Here is an 18,641-nt window from a genome sequence, read left to right on the forward strand (position 1 = left end):
GACGGACACAGGCGAGAAATTATGACTGCTTCGATCCCACTACTCATTGACTAAACACAGATTCAATTAAACCCACCTGAAGGTCATGAAATAATACAATGTGAGCGAGTCTGGCACTGTGCTTAATGGAAGTTCTCATGGCTCTGGTAATATTTAATCCAACAGCTCACCCTGACTACCCCAGTGTGTCTCATGTACCCCGAGTGCTGCCATGAGTGTTGGGAAGAAGGTTAGGGAGGAACGTGCTTCAAATTCAAAGACTGATGTTAACAAACTGTGCTACTTAATGTTTCCAGATATAGAAAGATGATAGAGAGTGTTGTTGTTGAAAACAGTGTTGGCGACAGAGAAGATAAAGATCAGAGAGGGGGAGGGAGGAGGGGGGGGTGACACAGGTGAGGAGGTAGTAAAGTACAATGGGCGGAGAGTGGATACTAAGGGAGGGAGGAGGGAGAGAAAAAAAGGAGATAAGGCGGGAACAGGCGAAGGAATTTGTGAGGAACTGAAAGCAGCGGAGGGCAGTTGAGGGGAAAGGGAGGAGCGCAGAGCAGACAGCAAGGTTACACATGAGAAGTCTGAGGGGGAATTAAACAAAGCACAAAGAGCCAGAGAAGGAAAAGAACAGGTAGAGTTGGTTAGGTTGCAGTCTTACCTCACAGCTAATTACTACTTTCTCACTGTGGTGAAAGAAAGCAAACAGAAAGTAAGTGAAGGAAAACAGCTAACAGAAAGGGCAGCTGAAGGCAGGAGAAGAGAAAACAGAAGTAACAAAAAGGAGGGAGAGACAGCAGTTAAAAAGTCGTGTCCAGGAGATTAATTGAGGAAGAGGAACAGAAAGGGAGAGAGACGAGGCTGTAAGGAGTGAGCGAGGGGAGGAAAGTAAGAAAAACAGCAGATACTCATTGACAGAGAGGACTGGACTTAACTCCATGGATTACTGACATCAGCAAAACAAAGGAAGAAGAGCGTCAGAAAAGAGGTCACTGCGGTCCAGCAGCAGTGTAGCTTGCCTGGGCCTGTCTACTATGCAACCAAGACAGTTGAGATAGACACAGACACAGTTCACAAAGACAGTCCTATCCGTAACAGCACCATGTTGATGAAAGAGTACCGCATATGTATGCCACTGACTGTGGATGAGGTAAGTGTGTTTGTCTTTCCCACGCTCACACACACAGAAACACAACACACACACACACACACACACACACACACACACACACACCACCCTCCTACAACTTTAAATTGAAAGACAAAAGAGAGGGCTTTATTTCAAATGTGGAAGTGTTGTTTCAACTTGTAATCTTGAAAGTGTTAATGTGCTGATAAGAAAAGTGCCAACAGAGCACACAGACCTCCTGCGGCTGCTCTGTGGGAGCTTTGGCACATCGGGTAGCGAGGTATGTTCAGCACCGACGGGCTCGGGCCAATCTGACGGAGCCAATGCACAACACCTGGCCAGCAGCATCATAGCACTGCTGTTGTGTCTAAATTATCTTCCCATCTGTCTGCTTCTCTACTTCCCTCGCTTTGCTGTAGCACACCTAGCAGCGCTCAAAACTAGTTGGACTGGTTACGGCTCCGCAGGACCTAAACTCAAACAAAGGCATTTCGGCCTGCACATTTATAAACAAAGGAGATCCCGCTAGAGAGACAAGGTGGACGGACGAGGGAGTTATGCACCAAAGTGTCCTTCAAAAGAAATGTCCTCATCAACTCCTACACAGCCCTCCCCCCTCCAATTCTACCTGTTACCACAACAATGACAGTGACAAATAGCAGTCCAAAATAGGATTTACAGTATCACTACAATGCACACAGAAACTTGAGCTTGCAGCAAATCCTCTCTTCGCCTGAATGTAATATAAGTTTAAGTGCAGCGTATTTGAGGCGGTATCAAATTGTGACAGTTGACAATGTCCTAACCCTTGCTTCATTTTTAAAGGGAATAGCGTCAGGTGTAAAATATAGAGTAGTACGTCTGTAACACAATACAGCTCCACTGTGTTAAGGAATGTTCTCTATTGTACTCTGCTGTGGGAAAAGGTGGAGGCTGCAGTTCAGGTGGTGGGGTGGGTTCATAGGGTTGGTAGGTCAATCTCCAGCTCGTCATATGCACTGCTGCTGAACGTGTCCTTGAGCAAGACACTTAACCCCAAATGTCTCAGTGTGTGTGTACAGTGTGTGTACAGGGACAAATTCAAGTCACTTTGCATAAAAGCAGCTGCCAAATGAATGTGCTTATACCATCATCCAACCTGTAATGTACAGAGCTACTGAACAAAAAAAGATCCTAAAAACGGATCTCTACAAAGTCATCTAAATTGCAAAATACATGTTTGTAGTATTCACTGCCTTTAAACAGGACAGGCCTGTGTCATCACTGGTGCACCACTGGTCACACAATGAGTTGGATGGAGATCACCTTGTGCAGCCAAGGGGTTTCAGTTGATTGTAGTTTAAGTACACCTGTATTTGGAAGATCCAACCTTTGGTGAGTCAGTATTGTGGCAAAACCTGCGCCAAGATTAAAAAGTAAAAGTCAGGGGAAACTTCCAACATCCCATCACTCATTATGAAAAGAAAGACCCTAAAACATGAAAACTTCCAAGGTGGGTGAATACTCTTTATAGGCACAACACCACCATAAAGAGAATTAGGTTGAAAGGCTTGATCTGTGATGATTATTATTTAGGGATGAGGGTAAATGTTATGCTTTGGGGCTGAGTAGACAATCAATTGCAAATATTTAGATAAGGTATTTGTATGTGTCTCCTTTTCATTGTCAGTGGACAGAAGCAGGGTTACATAACAAATTCAAGTCTTTGCTCAAAGTATTTTATCACTGCTAAAAAAAAGTTGCTTTGAGCTGTGCTTCATTTTAATCGTAAATTCTTTCATTTTCAGTTGCCGTCACACTGACCTTATCTGCAGATCTCCACCCCACAACAATGAGCTATATTTACACTTCTCAGCAATTTATGACAAACTCACTGCTTGTAAACCTATTCTCGCCTGTTTTTTAAAAAGACAGTATATAAATAAATACGTGCCAAAAGCCGTCAATGAATGAGTTTCTCAGCACATCACTCATCACAGCCATTCAGAGTGCATGATAATGATTTAAGGACATACTTCCTGCTAAGATTAGTTTTCTAGAAAGTGAAAAGATTCACAACCTGTGTGTGGGAGGAGCTCGCTGCTCTGTAGTCTAAGCACCTATCGCTTTGATTAATTAAGTCTCATGAATACCCAATAAGTAAATATTGAATGTTGACATTCCACAGTAATTGGAACAAGAAGGAGGAGTGTCACACTGATGTCAACAGAGTACACTGAAGGATGGCGAACTGATATCTGCCCTCCTCTTTCTCTCTTCCTCCCCATCTTTCTCTGTTTCTGCTTTTAATTAAAATAATGCTTTAGCAGCACACCGATATAGGGCAACAAAATGAATTACATTACAGTGGCCACAGCAGAACAGTTTAGTTGTTTACGGTATAATTTTATTGCTTCTTCATAATAACTTTAAAAACAAAGTTCACCAAGTGAACCGCAATTAAAGCAAACAAAATACTGTACGTAGAAACAATGTAGAGGAAGGAAAAGACAGAGAATGGCAGCAGTATGAGGGCAAAAAAATGGTATTATTGTGTAAAGCATGTGATTTGTGAATAGTTCAAAAGAAAACACTGATTCTGTCAGGCTGAGCTCGTCGATGAGGCCGCTCCAGATGCCCAAAGGCCTCGTCCTCTTTAGAATATATACTCCCGCCTCATCAGCACTGAGCACAAACTGGGGCTGCAGCAGAGAACAAAGTCCCATCCCCCCGTAATTTAGACACCATGCATTCACCCTCGCTGGCCAAATTAAGTTTTGATGTCTGGTATGGTCACTTGAGGGAAATCTTTATACACAGCAAGTGACTATTTAAAAAATGAAGAGCAGATACAAAGCTTGCGCCTAAGCAGCACTGAGTAAGTGCCTGTCGAGACAAAATCGGACTCAGCAACTATGGCTGAACCTGCTGCCAGGAGATTTTTTCTCTCCTCACTCTCACCAGCTACTTCCCCGTAGTGGCTGATGGTGATTATAATTTCCTCAATGGGGTGTGTGGTTTATTGATTACACTTCACTGGATTTCCCAGTCCTCGAAATTCCTTATTACCTTGTGGCCACCGATGAGAGAAATTTTGTAAGATATCTTTCGATTTCAACCCCATCTTAAATGTCAAGTCAAGTCATTTTATTTACATAGCCTGAAATCAGAAATTCAGGGCTTCGTCACGCTTTATCCTTTGACCCTCTGTTCGGGTTAGGAAAAATTCCCAAAATACTTTAAATGGGGAAAGAAGGAAAAAACCTCGGGAAGAGCAGCAGAGGAGGAATCCATCTTCCAGGACGGACAGGCATGCAATGTGCATGCAATGTGCATGTGCAAGCTCGAAAAGTTAAATCAAGACTATATAACTTTTTTCAAATAGCAGCTACAGTTAACCTATGGGATAGTGCTGAATGCTAAAATGTAGTATAACAATAGCACAGGTGGTGAAGAGTCCTGCTGTAATGTCAATATCTACCCAAACTTTACTGACATTAGCTACCATTAGCCTCCATAAGCTACTGGCTGTAACTGCAAAACCTCTGAGAGAATTTAATACATGCATTTTATTGTTCATGAATTCAACTTTTTATTTGTGAGAGGGAAAATGTGTGAGTTCTTTCAAAAGTTACCTAGCATCACTTTAAGATATTAGAGATAAAGACGAGGGCCTACCTGTTCAATTTAAATCTTCCCTGATGCACGACCACAATCAACAAACACTGAATTCAACTAACACCACACTTATAATGTGTCACTTGAGGATTAGGAAGATGATTTTGCTTTGTGCTTCAGGTATTCTCACCACAGTTTCTTTTCTTTCTCTTTCTTCACCCTATCCACATCATCACTGCCATGAACTTCATCCTAACCCTCTCCGCGGGCTCCAGTACAGGATTGGCCAGCTGTACATGATCAGTAAGCACAGCTGTGAGCAGAGCGGTGGTGGAGAAGGGGTGGAGGTGGTGAGGAATGAGTCAGATACTCACCCCCAGCACGGCCCGGGACAGGCGACCGAGAAGCGAATCTACCTCAGCAGGTAGAGTGCAACTCGCTGTACTAATGATCCACTAATACTAATAATTCTGCCTATTTGCAACCTGAGCCTTATCCTCCAGATGTCAGCTCTGTCATTATGATGACTGATTGTGTTCGATCTTTGATCTCTTGATCTAAGTTGCAGGTATCACTACTGACAAGCAATAAAACATAATTTCAACACAGTAACACCCACACTGCAGTGTAACCCGCCAACATCCAAAGTCCAAGTCCACCCTGCCTGAAACACGTTGAGGCCAGTACTGGTTACAGTGGAGATGTTATTGTACCAGGAGCTCATCATCAGACTTGACAGCTGAGAAACGTCCACGTCATCCTGCTGGCCACAGGATATGTGGGAATTTTTAGGCTCTGATATTTCCCTTGTAGTGTTGAAAATATATCTCTGTTGTCACACTATAACCAAAAAGCCCACATTCTGAGATATTATTTGTTAATAGTTAATACTAAGTTCATACATTAAAATGACACTTGGCGTTAACACCCTCTTAAGAATTTATAAACAGTTAATTCATGTTTTATAACACATTATAATGTACTTGTTAGCAGATAAAAGGACATTTTTATCTCTTTTTATTTTTATTCTTTTTTAGTTTATTGAAGGAATAGTTCGACATTTTGGGAAATCCACTTATTCGCTTTCTGGAGCAAGTTGGATGAGGAGATTGATATCCCTTTCATTTCTGTACATTAAATAATGTAGCTGGAGCCAGCAGCCAGTTAGCTTAGCTTAGCAGAAAGACTGGAAACAGGGGGAAACAGCTAGCCTGACTCTGTCCAAAGGTAACAAAATCCGCCTACCAGCACCTCTAAAGCTCACAAATTGACACGTCATATGATATCAATTTTAGATTAGACTAGACAGATTAGACTAGATATGACTCATATCTAGTCTAATCTGTACAAAAAGTGTTTGCTGTTTTAAAAGTGTTTGCTGTTTTATGGGGGGTTATTTGTCGTACTATTTGTTGGCTGGGAGCAGTTGCCAGGCAACCAGAGGAGACTCTAGTAAGTTACTACTTCAACCCTAGATATAGTCCTGCACATAACCCTCTGTAAAAAAGTTTCCTTTGGACAGAGTCAGGCTAGCTGTTTCCCCCTATTTCCAGTCTTTATGCTAAGCTAACCTAACTAACAAATAAGCACATTTAATTTAATTTAATTTAATTTAATTTAATGTATTTGTGAACAACTATAACTCCTTATGATGTATTAACCAGGCGTGTATAATAATTATATTAATTGATTATTTATTTATTTATTCATAAATAAATACTTCTTCACTCTCCATGACAACTGACAAAACTCCATACACTCATGAAGGACGCGAGATGTAGCTGAAAGCTCTACAAGAAATCCAGCAAGGGGACATTTAGTTAAGAGTTTATTTGTTATATTGCTGTTTTCGAAGGTCCAGAGTGCTCAACAGTTTTAAACCTGCCTGTCAATACATTAATGGACACTTATAAATGTCCTTATATCCAATTACAACTATATTATGATGACTTTTGAATTTGCTTCAAGCTGAAACGAAGGGATTCTGTTTTTCCAATGTGATTTAAACACAGCAGAAGATCTGCAGCCAGTAAAGTAAACAAGGAAGTGTGTGAGAAATGTTGACTGAAATATTGTAATGAATGTTAACTACTGGAATTTGAAGCTATGCGTGACCGTAGTGTCCATGTTATTGTACTGAAAGGGTGTGTTTTATATATGCCTGGTGCTCAGGGTGACAGTCCATTAATCAATGAATTGTGATTATGCTGAAAGCCCAGTCTGAAAAACATCCAGAATTCTCTTTTAACTCTAAATTCATTTCCTAACCCTAAGCTAACCTCACTCATTACCCTAATGTAACCTCAACTCTTATTCTAATCACCACTATAAACCCAAGGCCTAATCCTAAAATAAACTCTTAAAGAAGTAAAGAAATGTTCTCACTGTGGAGGATTTTCCTAATCTTTCTGTGCTTGTGGGACATTTGGTCCTCATTAGTAAAGATATGCTGGAACACACACATTCCACACACACACACACATAAGTACAGTGAGTGTGAAATGTATTCAACCTCAATCATGTTCTGACATGTGACCTAGAAGCTACAGTAACAATTCATCACCACAGGTGTAATTGGGAATGAGTCATACAAATGAACGCTGTGGTGAGAGTAGCCTACAGGTAATCTGGCTATAAATGGCACAAAAACCACTTAGGATCTCTCTGTCTCCCTCCATAATCTCTCTCTCTCTCTCTCTCTCCTACTCTTTCCCTCCCTGACTGTGATCCTTCTTTCTTTTTGTTTTTGCTTTTCAGTAAACTGCCTTCCTGGGCAAAAGCATTTGTCCCGCGATTCTTCTATGTGACAGAAAAGGCCTGGAACTTCTACCCGTACACCATCACAGGTGTGTGTCTGTGTTTGAGTGCCTCTGTTTGTGTTAAACATCAGGTTACCTTCACCTCAATGCATTATACAAAACTTATTTACTTTTAACAGCTGGTTTTCCAAGTGCCATCAAATATTTATCGCTATGTTTGCATGTATTCCCCTGTGGTAACGTGTATGTGTGTGAGAGAGCAATTGCGTGCTCATGCATGTATGAGTAACTAATGCTGTTTCTCCCTATCCATATTGAACGTCCCTGGTGCTGCAGAGTACTCAGTAAGTATTCTCACACATAATTTACTGTACATGAATGCAACAGAGCTCATCTCTTTCCAGTATCAGTGGATCTAATCTGCAGCCTGCTTCCACTCTCTCTCTCTATCTCTGCCCTCAACCCCTTTTTCTACATTTTTACCTCTTTTCACCCCGTAGGTATCATTCCTCCCCAAGTTCAGCATACGCATTGAGACGAGATTTGAGAACAACAACGGCGATAACGACAACGTGAGTATGTGAGAGGAGAGGGAGCGAGAGGTGAGAAAGATGGAGTGATTAGGGAAGAGGGGGAGGAGAAAGACAAGGGGAGGGAGAGATATTGCAATTTTCTCTGCAGCATAAAGAAAATGTTCATCAAATTGATGTGCCCATTACAAGGAAAACAAGCAAAGCACAAAATGCAGTATTGGCAGATCTATTAACCAGACATGCAGCGGCGGTCAGCACGGCTGCCTTGCTGCATTTTGTCCACACACACACAGAAATCAGAAACAAATAATTGCAACTCTGTCTGGCCCTTGCGTCTGCACTGTGTAATCAAGGTAAGAACAAGAACCAGCACGTCAAAATATGGAGATCTACAGTTCTGGTTGGGAACAGAAATGTGGTGAATCTTGTTTCATGTCATGTCGTTAAAGGTTACATAAGTTTTTTCCAAACAAACACGCATTCACAGAGACCTGTTTATGAGCTACGCACATCATCAAATCAGCTTCAAGGCTCAGGGGTAGAAAGCAACTAAGTATATGTATTCAAGTACTGTATTTAAATACAAATTTCAGGTACTTTACTTGAGTATTTTCTTTCATTTATTTATTTGTGTAGTTACGAGTTACAAGGTTTTACATACAAAAACATATGGAGAGAAAATATGATGCTTTGTTATATATTAAACTACCCAACAGTGTATACAACTAGAGCTGATATTATTAGCCTATTAAAATTAATTGGCAGCTAAGCAATGCTAGGTTTTACAAAGCAAACAATCAATTGATTAATTGAAAGAGTATTCAGCAAATTAATAATAGTAATAATAATAATGAAACTAATCTTGAGTTGCAGCCCTGTATGAAATACTACAAACAAGTTGCTCCAGTTCAAGCGAGTAAAAACTGTAAAAAAAAGTAAAGTATGAATAATAATAAAAGTAAAATAGTCACAGGGGCCATTTTTCTGCACATTGAGTATTTATACTTTTACTTGAAATGGAGTATTAATAAGTAATGGATGTGAGTGTCTCTGTATAAATATCTACACCACACAGCAAACAGAGAAAGACAATGATGAGGAAACCATGAGAGCCTCGTTTCCCGGAGCACATTGTAAAAAGCAACACAATACATCCAGCTAATGCAACACATTCCATAAGAGGGAGCAAGACCTTGGGTAGACACAGACCAACAACAGCACCACAGGAGCATAGCAGGCTATTATCTAACAGCAGGTTTTTCTTATTTGTTAGTTTTCAGCTGTGAAATGAACAACTTCAACGGGGCATTAGAACAAATTTTAAACAAGGTCAGATAAAAGTGCACTCTCCCAAGCTTCCCTCCATTCTCTCTCAAGGAAAAGTGTATTCCACTCTCATATCGCTTTTAATATCCCCCATACGTCCTTGATTTTTTTTTCATCTCCCCCTCCTCTGCTCTCTCCTCTCTTTGCTCCAGTGTGATTTGCTCCAAGGGCCTCAGGGTGGGATATAGTGAGGGGTGTTATGGTGTGTGACCTCAGTTTTCTACACAGTTACTCATCTACTCTCATCCAGCTCTCCACTGAGTGAGTGACTGTATCTGTGTGAGAGTATGTGTGTCTTCTCTCATTATACTGTATGACCTCCCCCATCTGTTTGGATGTAGGTGTTTGGGGACACGCCGTCCCCGGCAGAGAATGTGAGTTTCCTGGATATCCTGAGTGACCCCATCCCTGAAAAGCACTACAAAGAGTCAGAGGTACGTACTGTACTGTTATAAGCACACAAACATGCACATGTGCAGCCACAAAAGACAAAAACAAATGATTGTGTGTAGATAAACTTTCACTATATTGAGCCTATTTTGCAGGTTTTGCAGAGGAAAATCTGTGTGTTTATCATTCATTCAAGGAATAGTTCGACATTTTTGAAAATATGATTATATAATAAATACAGTTACATGAGAAGATCGATACCACTGTCATGTCTGTGTTTTAAGAGGCAAGTAGCGTAGCTTAGCATAAAGACTGGAAGTGGGGGGAAAGAGCTAGCCTGGTTCTGTTCAAAGTTAAAAAAATACACCTACCAACGCCTTTTAAAGCTCCCCAGTTAACACATTGTATCTTGTTAGTTTAATTCACACACAAACAAAAGTGTAAAAATGAAGTTGTGGTTTTACGCTATGCCAACCAGTGGCTAGTTACAGCACATACCTCCCCTTAAAACCACAACTTGTCATTCTATATTTCTGTTTTTGTACAGATAAATCAAACCGGATACAAAGTGTTAATCAGAGATAGTAGCCATGTGTCTTTTTACTTTTGATTGAGCCAGGCTAGCTGTTTTCCCCTGCTGTACATCTTTATGCTTAGTCAAGGTAAGTTAATCACCTTCTGGCCCTAGCTCCAAACTTTGTGCACAGATATGAGATTGGCATGAATCTTCTCATCTAACTCTTGGCAAGAAAGCAAATAGAAAGAAATAATGGTTCATAATGCATGTGTGGACATGGGCACACAAATTATACAAAAACACCCACCTTTTCCTTTATTTGCTTTGCTTTACAGGCTTGTATTTTGCTTCTGAAAGAGCATAAATCAGTAATACACCCACACACCGCTTTTAAATCTGCCTATCTTCATTCCCTCCCTGCCAAGGTTTTACACTTCTTTACTCCCTCAAAGTCCTCAGAGACAAAAGGTCAATTCACAGCGTCGGTACACAGAGGCATGCAGACAAGGACACATCAACACACATGCACACATGCATCCGCACACAAACAAAAAACAGCAAACACACCTATCTCATAAATCAAGTGACACGGTGAGAACATAAAATCACAAACACAAACACTTTCCAGTCATCCTTTGGCCACAGATGCATAATGTGTGTTATCACACCTTCCTCTTATGGGCTGTGTTGAGCAACAACCTGCTTGCACCTCCACACATGTATTGTCACACACACACACACACACACACACACACACACACACACTTGCAGTACACACATACACATCCATAGTTTCCCCCTGAAGACGCCTCACAGGGCCAAGGTTTCTGCAGACTCAGCAAGTAACATATAGACCCACTGTGTGCTCTGTGCAGGACCTGAGTCGCTGGCAGTCAAGTAAAACTGGCCGAGGGCCTCTAGAGAAAGGCTGGAGAGACGACCACAAGCCCATTATGTGCTCCTATAAGAGGGTGAAGTGCAGCTTCGAGGTGTACGGCTTCCAGACCAGGACTGAGGAGTTCATACACAAAGTGAGTCAGAACTTTTTTTTCCCATCATGCCTTTTCCCTGTGCTGATGTAAAGAGAGTTGGATCTGCAATTAATGTCAAGCCTTTTATAGGTGTAATACAAAATTTACAGCTATTAAGATTTAATAAAGTGCTCTGCTTCATTCAAGCATTGGTTTCTGTGTACATTTACAGTAAAATGAAGGTCTTCAACAATCCTGACTGGTTATTTGTTATGTGAATGTGCCATGTGTTGAATTTTGACACAAATAAATCGTTACCACATTAAATTCCAGACATTAGTATAATTACAGAGACCACCGCCAAGAAGGCTGTTCGCCTCAAAAGACCTCTGCACTGGGTTTTATATAATCCACCATTAGGTCAGATTTATTAGGACATTTTCTGTATTGTTTTACACCACAAAACAGTTAGAGGGCCTCTGATCTTCAGGTGCAATCAAAGCAAAGGTTTTCAGAGTTTCTCACAATGGAGGTTTGGGAACAAGTTAAACAGCCGATGAAAAGAACACTTTCAACACGTTTATCCTCCACAATGAAGCATGAAGGAAAACCAAAAGCACTAAGAACAAAACTAGCAAGGCCCTTTTTGCTACATTGTTACTGCAAAACAAGAGTGTTTCTGGGAATGTGGCTTTAGTTTTGACAAAGGCTGGCACAAATAATACCGCTGACATACTTTTCCACTTACCTAAGATAAGTTATTACTTATCTCACGCATGATATCATTTGTTTAAAGTAATTCCACAAAAGGTATCGCAGTTATTTTGACATTGACGCACTGTGACATAATGCTAAATGTAGCATTTCACACACACACACACCTGCACACTTCTAAATTCAAAGCACTGTGTAGCATTTCTATTTTTCCAGCCATGTTTTTGTTTCTGGAATTATTTCAGAACATCCGGGACATTCTTCTGGTTGGCCACAGGCAAGCAGTGGCGTGGGTTGACGAATGGCACGGTGGGTCAGAAATACAGTCACAATATTATAGATACATGATAAAACATTCAGAACAATACAGTTGTACTTTGACTTTACATCAATATACGACCTGTGAAATTGAATACATATTTCATACTGTTGTGATGCTTTGTGTGTGTGTGTGTGTGTGTGTGTGTGTGTGTGTGTGTATACACTTTGCTTTCCCCACAGGGCTGAGTTTGGAGGAGGTGAGAGAGTACGAGCAGGCGATGCAAGAAAAGACCAACAGCAAAGTCAAATCCAGCCAGAACAACACAGGTGAGGTTGCAGCTCCTGACCTGCACTGTACTGAAATACCACAGACGATGGGGAGGGGAGACAGATGGTGGGGGGGGGGGGGGGGGGGGGGGGGGGGGAGAGAGATTGAGGTGAAAACAGGGACAGAAATGAGTACTAGATGAAAAGAGCAGTAAGTTTGAAATGTATATTTGTTCTCCGCAGTAATTATTCTTGCATTTAATTTCAGCATAATAAGCAGGCGATACAGCAAAAAACATTTTTAGATCATTTGAATAATTTTACAATAAATCTGAACAGGTATTTTGTATTTATGCCATCCACCGTATGAGTGAATAACTCTGTCATGCTAACAGGCTTGAACAGAGGCTGGTTGTACCACTAGTGCCTTAGCTGTGCCCTACAAGTACCCAGATGGCTGGTGTACATCTGTGGGAGAAAAATGGGAGAGGGAGGAGCAGTCAGGAGGCATTTCACAACACAAGGAGCAGTGAGGAGGGAGAGACAGAGGGTGTGTGCCCAGAAAAGGACGACAGAAAGACAGATGTAAGGGGGGGGGGGGAGTAAAGGCTGGCTCATGAAGTGATAATGCCACTGCGTCGGTCTGATAAACAGTGTAATGCAGCCACCTGCTGAACTCTCCCCATCACCAGCCCTCTCAACATAAATAACCAGCCATTGCAGCACTTAGCTGCAAATGTCAGCCCTGGTGGGGGTCTGTGTCTGGGCATATGTGTTGTGTGTGTGCGTGTGTGTTGTGTGTGCGTGTGTGTTTGGTCACCCTGCCCCCTGCTGGTTAGTCTGGTGAATCTCAGCTGGATGTGAGCGATATCAAAGGTAGAATTCACAATGTGGTCTGTAGCATCTTGCTGCCTCTGCTCTCTCTCTCCCTCTCTCTCTCTCTCTGTGATGATGAGGGATATCAAGCTGCAACAAATCTGCAGTCATTGCTCAACCTGCTGCAGCTCGCTGCACCGCCATGACCCCCTACAGGCCAAATGCTGCTATTGCATTTATCTCCACAGACCGAATAATAGTTTTCATTTCATTCATCTGCTGTAATAAAAGTAAATGGATGTCATTTACTCTAGAGAGTCTAATAAAAATTTGGGTATGTGAGTTGAATACCAATAAGGGATTTAACTAATGGGAATCCAAGTGTACAACACAGATCTTAAGTATGCTTAAATCAATTGAAAACTCAAACACAGTTGTCCCTCTGTTTCTCCTCTTCTCAGTGCCTCTTTTGCTTCTCCTCTTCTTTTATCACTGTCTTGTTGTTTCTTTCATGTCACATGTATCTCATTCTTTCTCCATCTCTCAGCCACTCAACTTCAATTTCAATTTGCTGTATTGGCATGACATGTGAAATGGATTTGTATTGTCAAAGCAAACAGAGGGGGAGAATCGTGGATAAAGGAACAATTAAAAACATCTCCCTTTGTCTTTATCTATCTATCTATCTATCTATCTATCTCAGGCACACCGGCTGCCCCTCGTCCTGCGTTCTCTCGCTCCATCTCAGTGACAGACGAGCGCTCCCTGAAGAAGATGGGAGTGACGACTGCGGCCATGTCTGACCCCTCTGCCTCGTCTGTGCTACACAGTCCCCTTCGCCTCAACTCCACCCCTGAATGATGCCTCAAGCGCAGGCACACACACACACACACACATACTGTACAGTACATACACACAGAAACCAATGTCAACATTCACCAGAGTCGTGTGATGCTATTTCTCAAACACCAACACACCCACATGTAAACAGTGACATTAACATCATCCTAAATGGAATATGACATTTTGAGGAAAACGCTTATTCACATTCTGTACATTCAATACCACTTTTATATCTGTCTGTTAAATATAAGGCTACAGCCAGCAGCTGGTTAGCTTAGCTTAGAATGAAGACTGGGAACAGAGGGAAACAGCTAACCTGGTTCTGTCCAAAGATAACAAAATCCGCCTAACAGCACTTTTTAACACATCTTGTTTGATTGATCTGTACAAAAAAAAGAAGTATAAAAAATGACAAGTCACAGTTTTACAGGAGGTGATGAGCAGAACAATTTATTATTATACCACAAAAAATACTGAATTGTTGTTTTTACACTTCTGTTTTTGTACATATTAAACAAGTGAGATATAACCTGTTATTAAATTATCTTTAGATGTGCTGATAGGTGAAATTTCGAACCATTTGAGTCCGGCTAGCTGTTTTCCCGTTTCCAGTCTTTGTGCTAAGCTAACTGCCTGCTCCATATTTACCGAACAGATGTCAGAGCTAACTCTCTGGCAGAGAGCAAATAAGTGCATTTCCCAAAGCTGCACAAACGCACAAGAACACACACACACACACACACACTATGTGCCTACTCAAAGACAATTTCTACCATTGCTACCATCCTTCCAGTGTCTTCAATAGCCTGTAAACATGGCGCATTTCAGCGCTTTCTCTCAGTTCCTCAGCCGTAGTGGAGCTCACCGACCACCAGCAGGGCTCTCCGATTGTTTTCCAGCTCCAGCAGCCTACAGACAGATGCATAAGGAGTTTAATAGAGTGGATCTAATGAGAGAGCAGAGGAGAACGGGGAAGGTTGTCAATGCTATGGATCCGCACCCCTCTCCACCTCAGCCAATAGGTCAGACCAGGTGTATTGACAGAGGGCAGCGAGGCGTTGTATTGGTTCCTTGATCACTTAGCTGAGAGCTGCAAATGGGTCAAGCCAGAGATGAACTTCAACTATGAGTCAATGATATGAGCATTTATAAGATCATTAGCTTAAATTCTTTTCAGAGGAGAATGGTTTGCTGTTGCCTTATTTGTAAAAGCATTCAGTTTGAATGAATTATAAAAATTAATCAAGTGGAAAATGGATGTGGAAATGACACTGTACAGTCTTTTGTAATGGATTTTTATCAATAAACACAATTTATTTCCAGAGAAGATTCACTAGTTTGTTGGTATCTGCCTAGATAAGCCAAAAAATGTTCTACCTGCACACATTATCAGCCATGTTTGATCAGTATTGACCTGTAAAGATGGACCAGCTGCTGGCACATCACAGCACTCACATGTAATTTACTCACCAATTTCACACTTGCGTGCCACGTGGAACCGGCTCCGGCAGCAGTGGGCATGAAAAGAGGCAGCCACTGGGTCCAGCCTTGTTTGGCTCGGTAGCTCGTGGCAGTTTTTTCTCTCTGCAAGACAACGGAGAAGAATAATGAATGTTTAACAGATGCGGGTTTGTGAGTAGGGCGTGTGAGCATGTCTGTCATCGCTGTATCACTTTATTGTTAAAGACTTCAGGACAAAAGCCCAGGCTTGTCACGGAGAGACTTGGAAATTCCTGTGACTGACAGACACGGCAGCTTGCTTCAAATGGTGCACTAAATAGCTCGCATTATGGGGCTCATTATGGCTTCTTTTATCCAGACAAATCAAGAGCCAGCATGACAATTTGTTATTAGCTTCCCGACAAAGGGCTTGCAGACGTGCCTTCACATACACACACAAACACTTAAATACATGCACGCAAAACTCTTTCTCTCAATGTCTCTTTTTACAGTAGCAGCAGGACGCTGATATAAAGGAGCAAGTGCTCAACACAGCCAGGAGTGTTCACAAGTGCTGCAGAGGGAGCGCAAACTGCCGGCTGCACTGCATTAACATTACCTCTTTCTCTTTTACTTCTTTGTCTCTCCCATTAAATTTTCTCTCTCATTATTGCCGTCTCCACTATTCTCCTCCGCTCTTTCTCCTTTCTCTCCGTCCTCCTCCTTGTATTCTCCGTCTCTCATTCTTGAAATCTCCCTTGATCTCCCTTTCTTTTGCTCCTCTTTATCTGTGTGTCCTCATCTTCGTTCCTCAAGAGGGCCTCTAAAGAAGATGTACTGTGTTCATTATATGGAAATGTTCCCAATGGTACATTATCATAGATCCTGACCCCGTAGCGCTGAATCATCCTGCTATTCCCAGTTTGCCCGTCAGACCCCACAAATAGCACGGTAGAGGAAAGATGGAACGCTCTCTAGAGCCGCAACCAGCCAGCTGCATCGCCGCCGCCTGCACTGTACTCTACTGTACAGTCACTTTCATGTGAGACCTTGAGCTGGACACCAAGGCTACACAAGACAGGGAGAGAGGACGTTTGAAAGACAAAGGGGAAAAAGTAAGAAAAAAGGAATAAGAGATCAAGGAAAGAAACCAAAACAAGAAATAAAGAATAATATTTAGACAGCAAGACAGTTTTAACAAGCAGGAAGTTGAGCCAGAGTCAGTTTATTATGGTAAAGAAAAGCATAAAAAGTGTGTGTGTGTGTGCAAATAATTTCTCCTCCACCTTCATGGCATTTTGCCTAACCACACTGATGTACGAGCTTCTCCTCCAGATCAATACACGCTCTCCATTCACTAGACAGACAGTAATGCAACCGCCTCATTTGTTTGACGATGTCTGCATGCATGTGTGTGTGTGCGTGTGTGTATGTCCTTTCAAACTGGTCCCCATTTCCTCGCTGTGCAGTATCTTTAACTCAGCCGTTAAAGGAGAGTGACCATTAAGCCACGTAGTTTAGCATGTCACTAACTTAATCGCTTAGTCCACATGCCAGCATTGATTAAAGGGTTTAATGTGTTTGTGTGTGTGTTTGTGTGTGTGTGTGTGTGTGTGTGTGTGTGTGTGTGTGTGTGTGTGTGTGTGTGTGTGTGTGTGTGTGTGCAGTTGTGTAGCCATCCAACAGCGGCCCTCAGCATCATTACACGTTCACCAACAGTGGACCGGTGAGCCAACGGGACATTTTGGGTGTCGACTGTTGGTCATGCTTTAAATCTTACCAAAGTCATGTCCAAGATCATGAATTTATTTTAATTTTAGCCGAGTGGGGACCTGCAGGTCTGTGAGTGTTAAAGTTCATACTCAGCACTGCCCCTGCAGGCAGGGTTTTTTAACGACTCACTAACACACATCGCTTTTTCACACTCCTCCATAGTGTGAATGGCTCACAACCTCAGGCAGACTACAGTGAGGTTATTTAACAGGTTACATTTAACAACTACTTTCAAGCTTCACACTCTATTAAACTGAAGGGCTGCCAAAGAAGATCATTTTATCATTTTAAAATCTAAAAAACACTGAAATTTATAAATGAAAGGGTCAACAGTAACATACTTTTTTTTCATTTAAATACATTTTTAAATCAATCAAAACACGTCTAACACACCTGTGAAGAAATCTCACACACATTTACAGATTTAAATATATTCTGCTAATGCTAGTTTTTCACATAACATGTAGCAGGGAATAGATGAGACATGCTTTAAAACATTGTTTTTATTTTTTTATCTGGGGCAGACATAACCCTTGTTATTTAGATTAATTTGTTACTGTTATATAATTTAACTGTAACCATGACAATGATATTCTCCAATCTTAACAAAGTTGCTTTATTTGTCCAACCTCTTTGTGTTAGTCACACTAGCTTCAGGGAGCTGAGATGGCCTCATGACTTCAGACTAGTACTGGGATAACTTTTTGAGTGAGGGAATCTACATCACGCTTCAACAACAACCTTGAGCTGCTAGTGGAAAATAGCATAAAACAGAAGTGTATTTAAAATGCATTGAAAATTAAGTGCATTTTTATAAACAATTACATCTTCTTCTTTTTTTTTTCATTCAACACAAATATAGACACTAAGTACAGATTGCACCTGAGAGTCTCACAATAAGTCTGCTGTTGTGTCAGCTCATCCACTGCAGTAGATGATGTGGTGTGGATGAAAATCTATAGCTTCATTAATTTTCACATCACATGCAGTGAATATAATCTTGTGAATTTGCTCACTGTTTCCCAGTAATAATTACAATCCTGATTACCTGGTGTTGTGCTGCACATAATATGGGTTGCTGTGTTTTCAGACATTTTTTATCAGCTCAGCACACAAGTTGAGACCCGTGTGATAAAGACGTAGAAAATATTTTGCTAAATCGGTAGTTGCCATTCCTTAAAACTAACATTCAACATTCAGTCCTATTTTGAAACCCACAAGACGAAGGAAAACTAATATTTCAAGAGAAAATGTATTAGTTTAGTAATGGGCTATTGTATTGTCAGCCACATGTGTCTTGGTTAGTTTGCCTTA

General features: G+C 41.3%; 1 protein-coding gene across 1 annotated transcript; it reads left to right on the plus strand.

Moving 5' to 3' along the window:
- Window positions 1-546: 546 nt before the first annotated feature.
- On the plus strand, window positions 547-15,447 carry pitpnc1b (phosphatidylinositol transfer protein cytoplasmic 1b). The gene is made up of 10 exons (XM_070911534.1): window positions 547-1,141; window positions 4,993-5,141; window positions 7,475-7,563; window positions 7,813-7,820; window positions 7,977-8,048; window positions 9,677-9,769; window positions 11,118-11,273; window positions 12,173-12,236; window positions 12,429-12,515; window positions 13,975-15,447. Exons 1-10 carry the CDS (start codon window positions 1,094-1,096, stop codon window positions 14,130-14,132), a joined length of 924 nt encoding a protein of 307 aa, XP_070767635.1. The 5' UTR covers window positions 547-1,093; the 3' UTR covers window positions 14,133-15,447.
- Window positions 15,448-18,641: the final 3,194 nt, after the last annotated feature.

This window comes from Enoplosus armatus, chromosome 9 (assembly GCF_043641665.1).
Source record: "Enoplosus armatus isolate fEnoArm2 chromosome 9, fEnoArm2.hap1, whole genome shotgun sequence".
In the NCBI taxonomy this organism is placed as follows: domain Eukaryota; kingdom Metazoa; phylum Chordata; class Actinopteri; order Centrarchiformes; family Enoplosidae; genus Enoplosus; species Enoplosus armatus.

Excerpts from the sequence above, each read along its gene's own strand:
- pitpnc1b (XM_070911534.1), top strand. The coding sequence starts at position 1,094 with ATGTTGATGAAAGAGTACCGCATATGTATGCCACTGACTGTGGATGAG. Across the intron at positions 9,770-11,117 it reads AGCACTACAAAGAGTCAGAG|GACCTGAGTCGCTGGCAGTC; the intron begins GTACGTACTGTA and ends TGCTCTGTGCAG. Across the intron at positions 11,274-12,172 it reads CTGAGGAGTTCATACACAAA|AACATCCGGGACATTCTTCT; the intron begins GTGAGTCAGAAC and ends GAATTATTTCAG.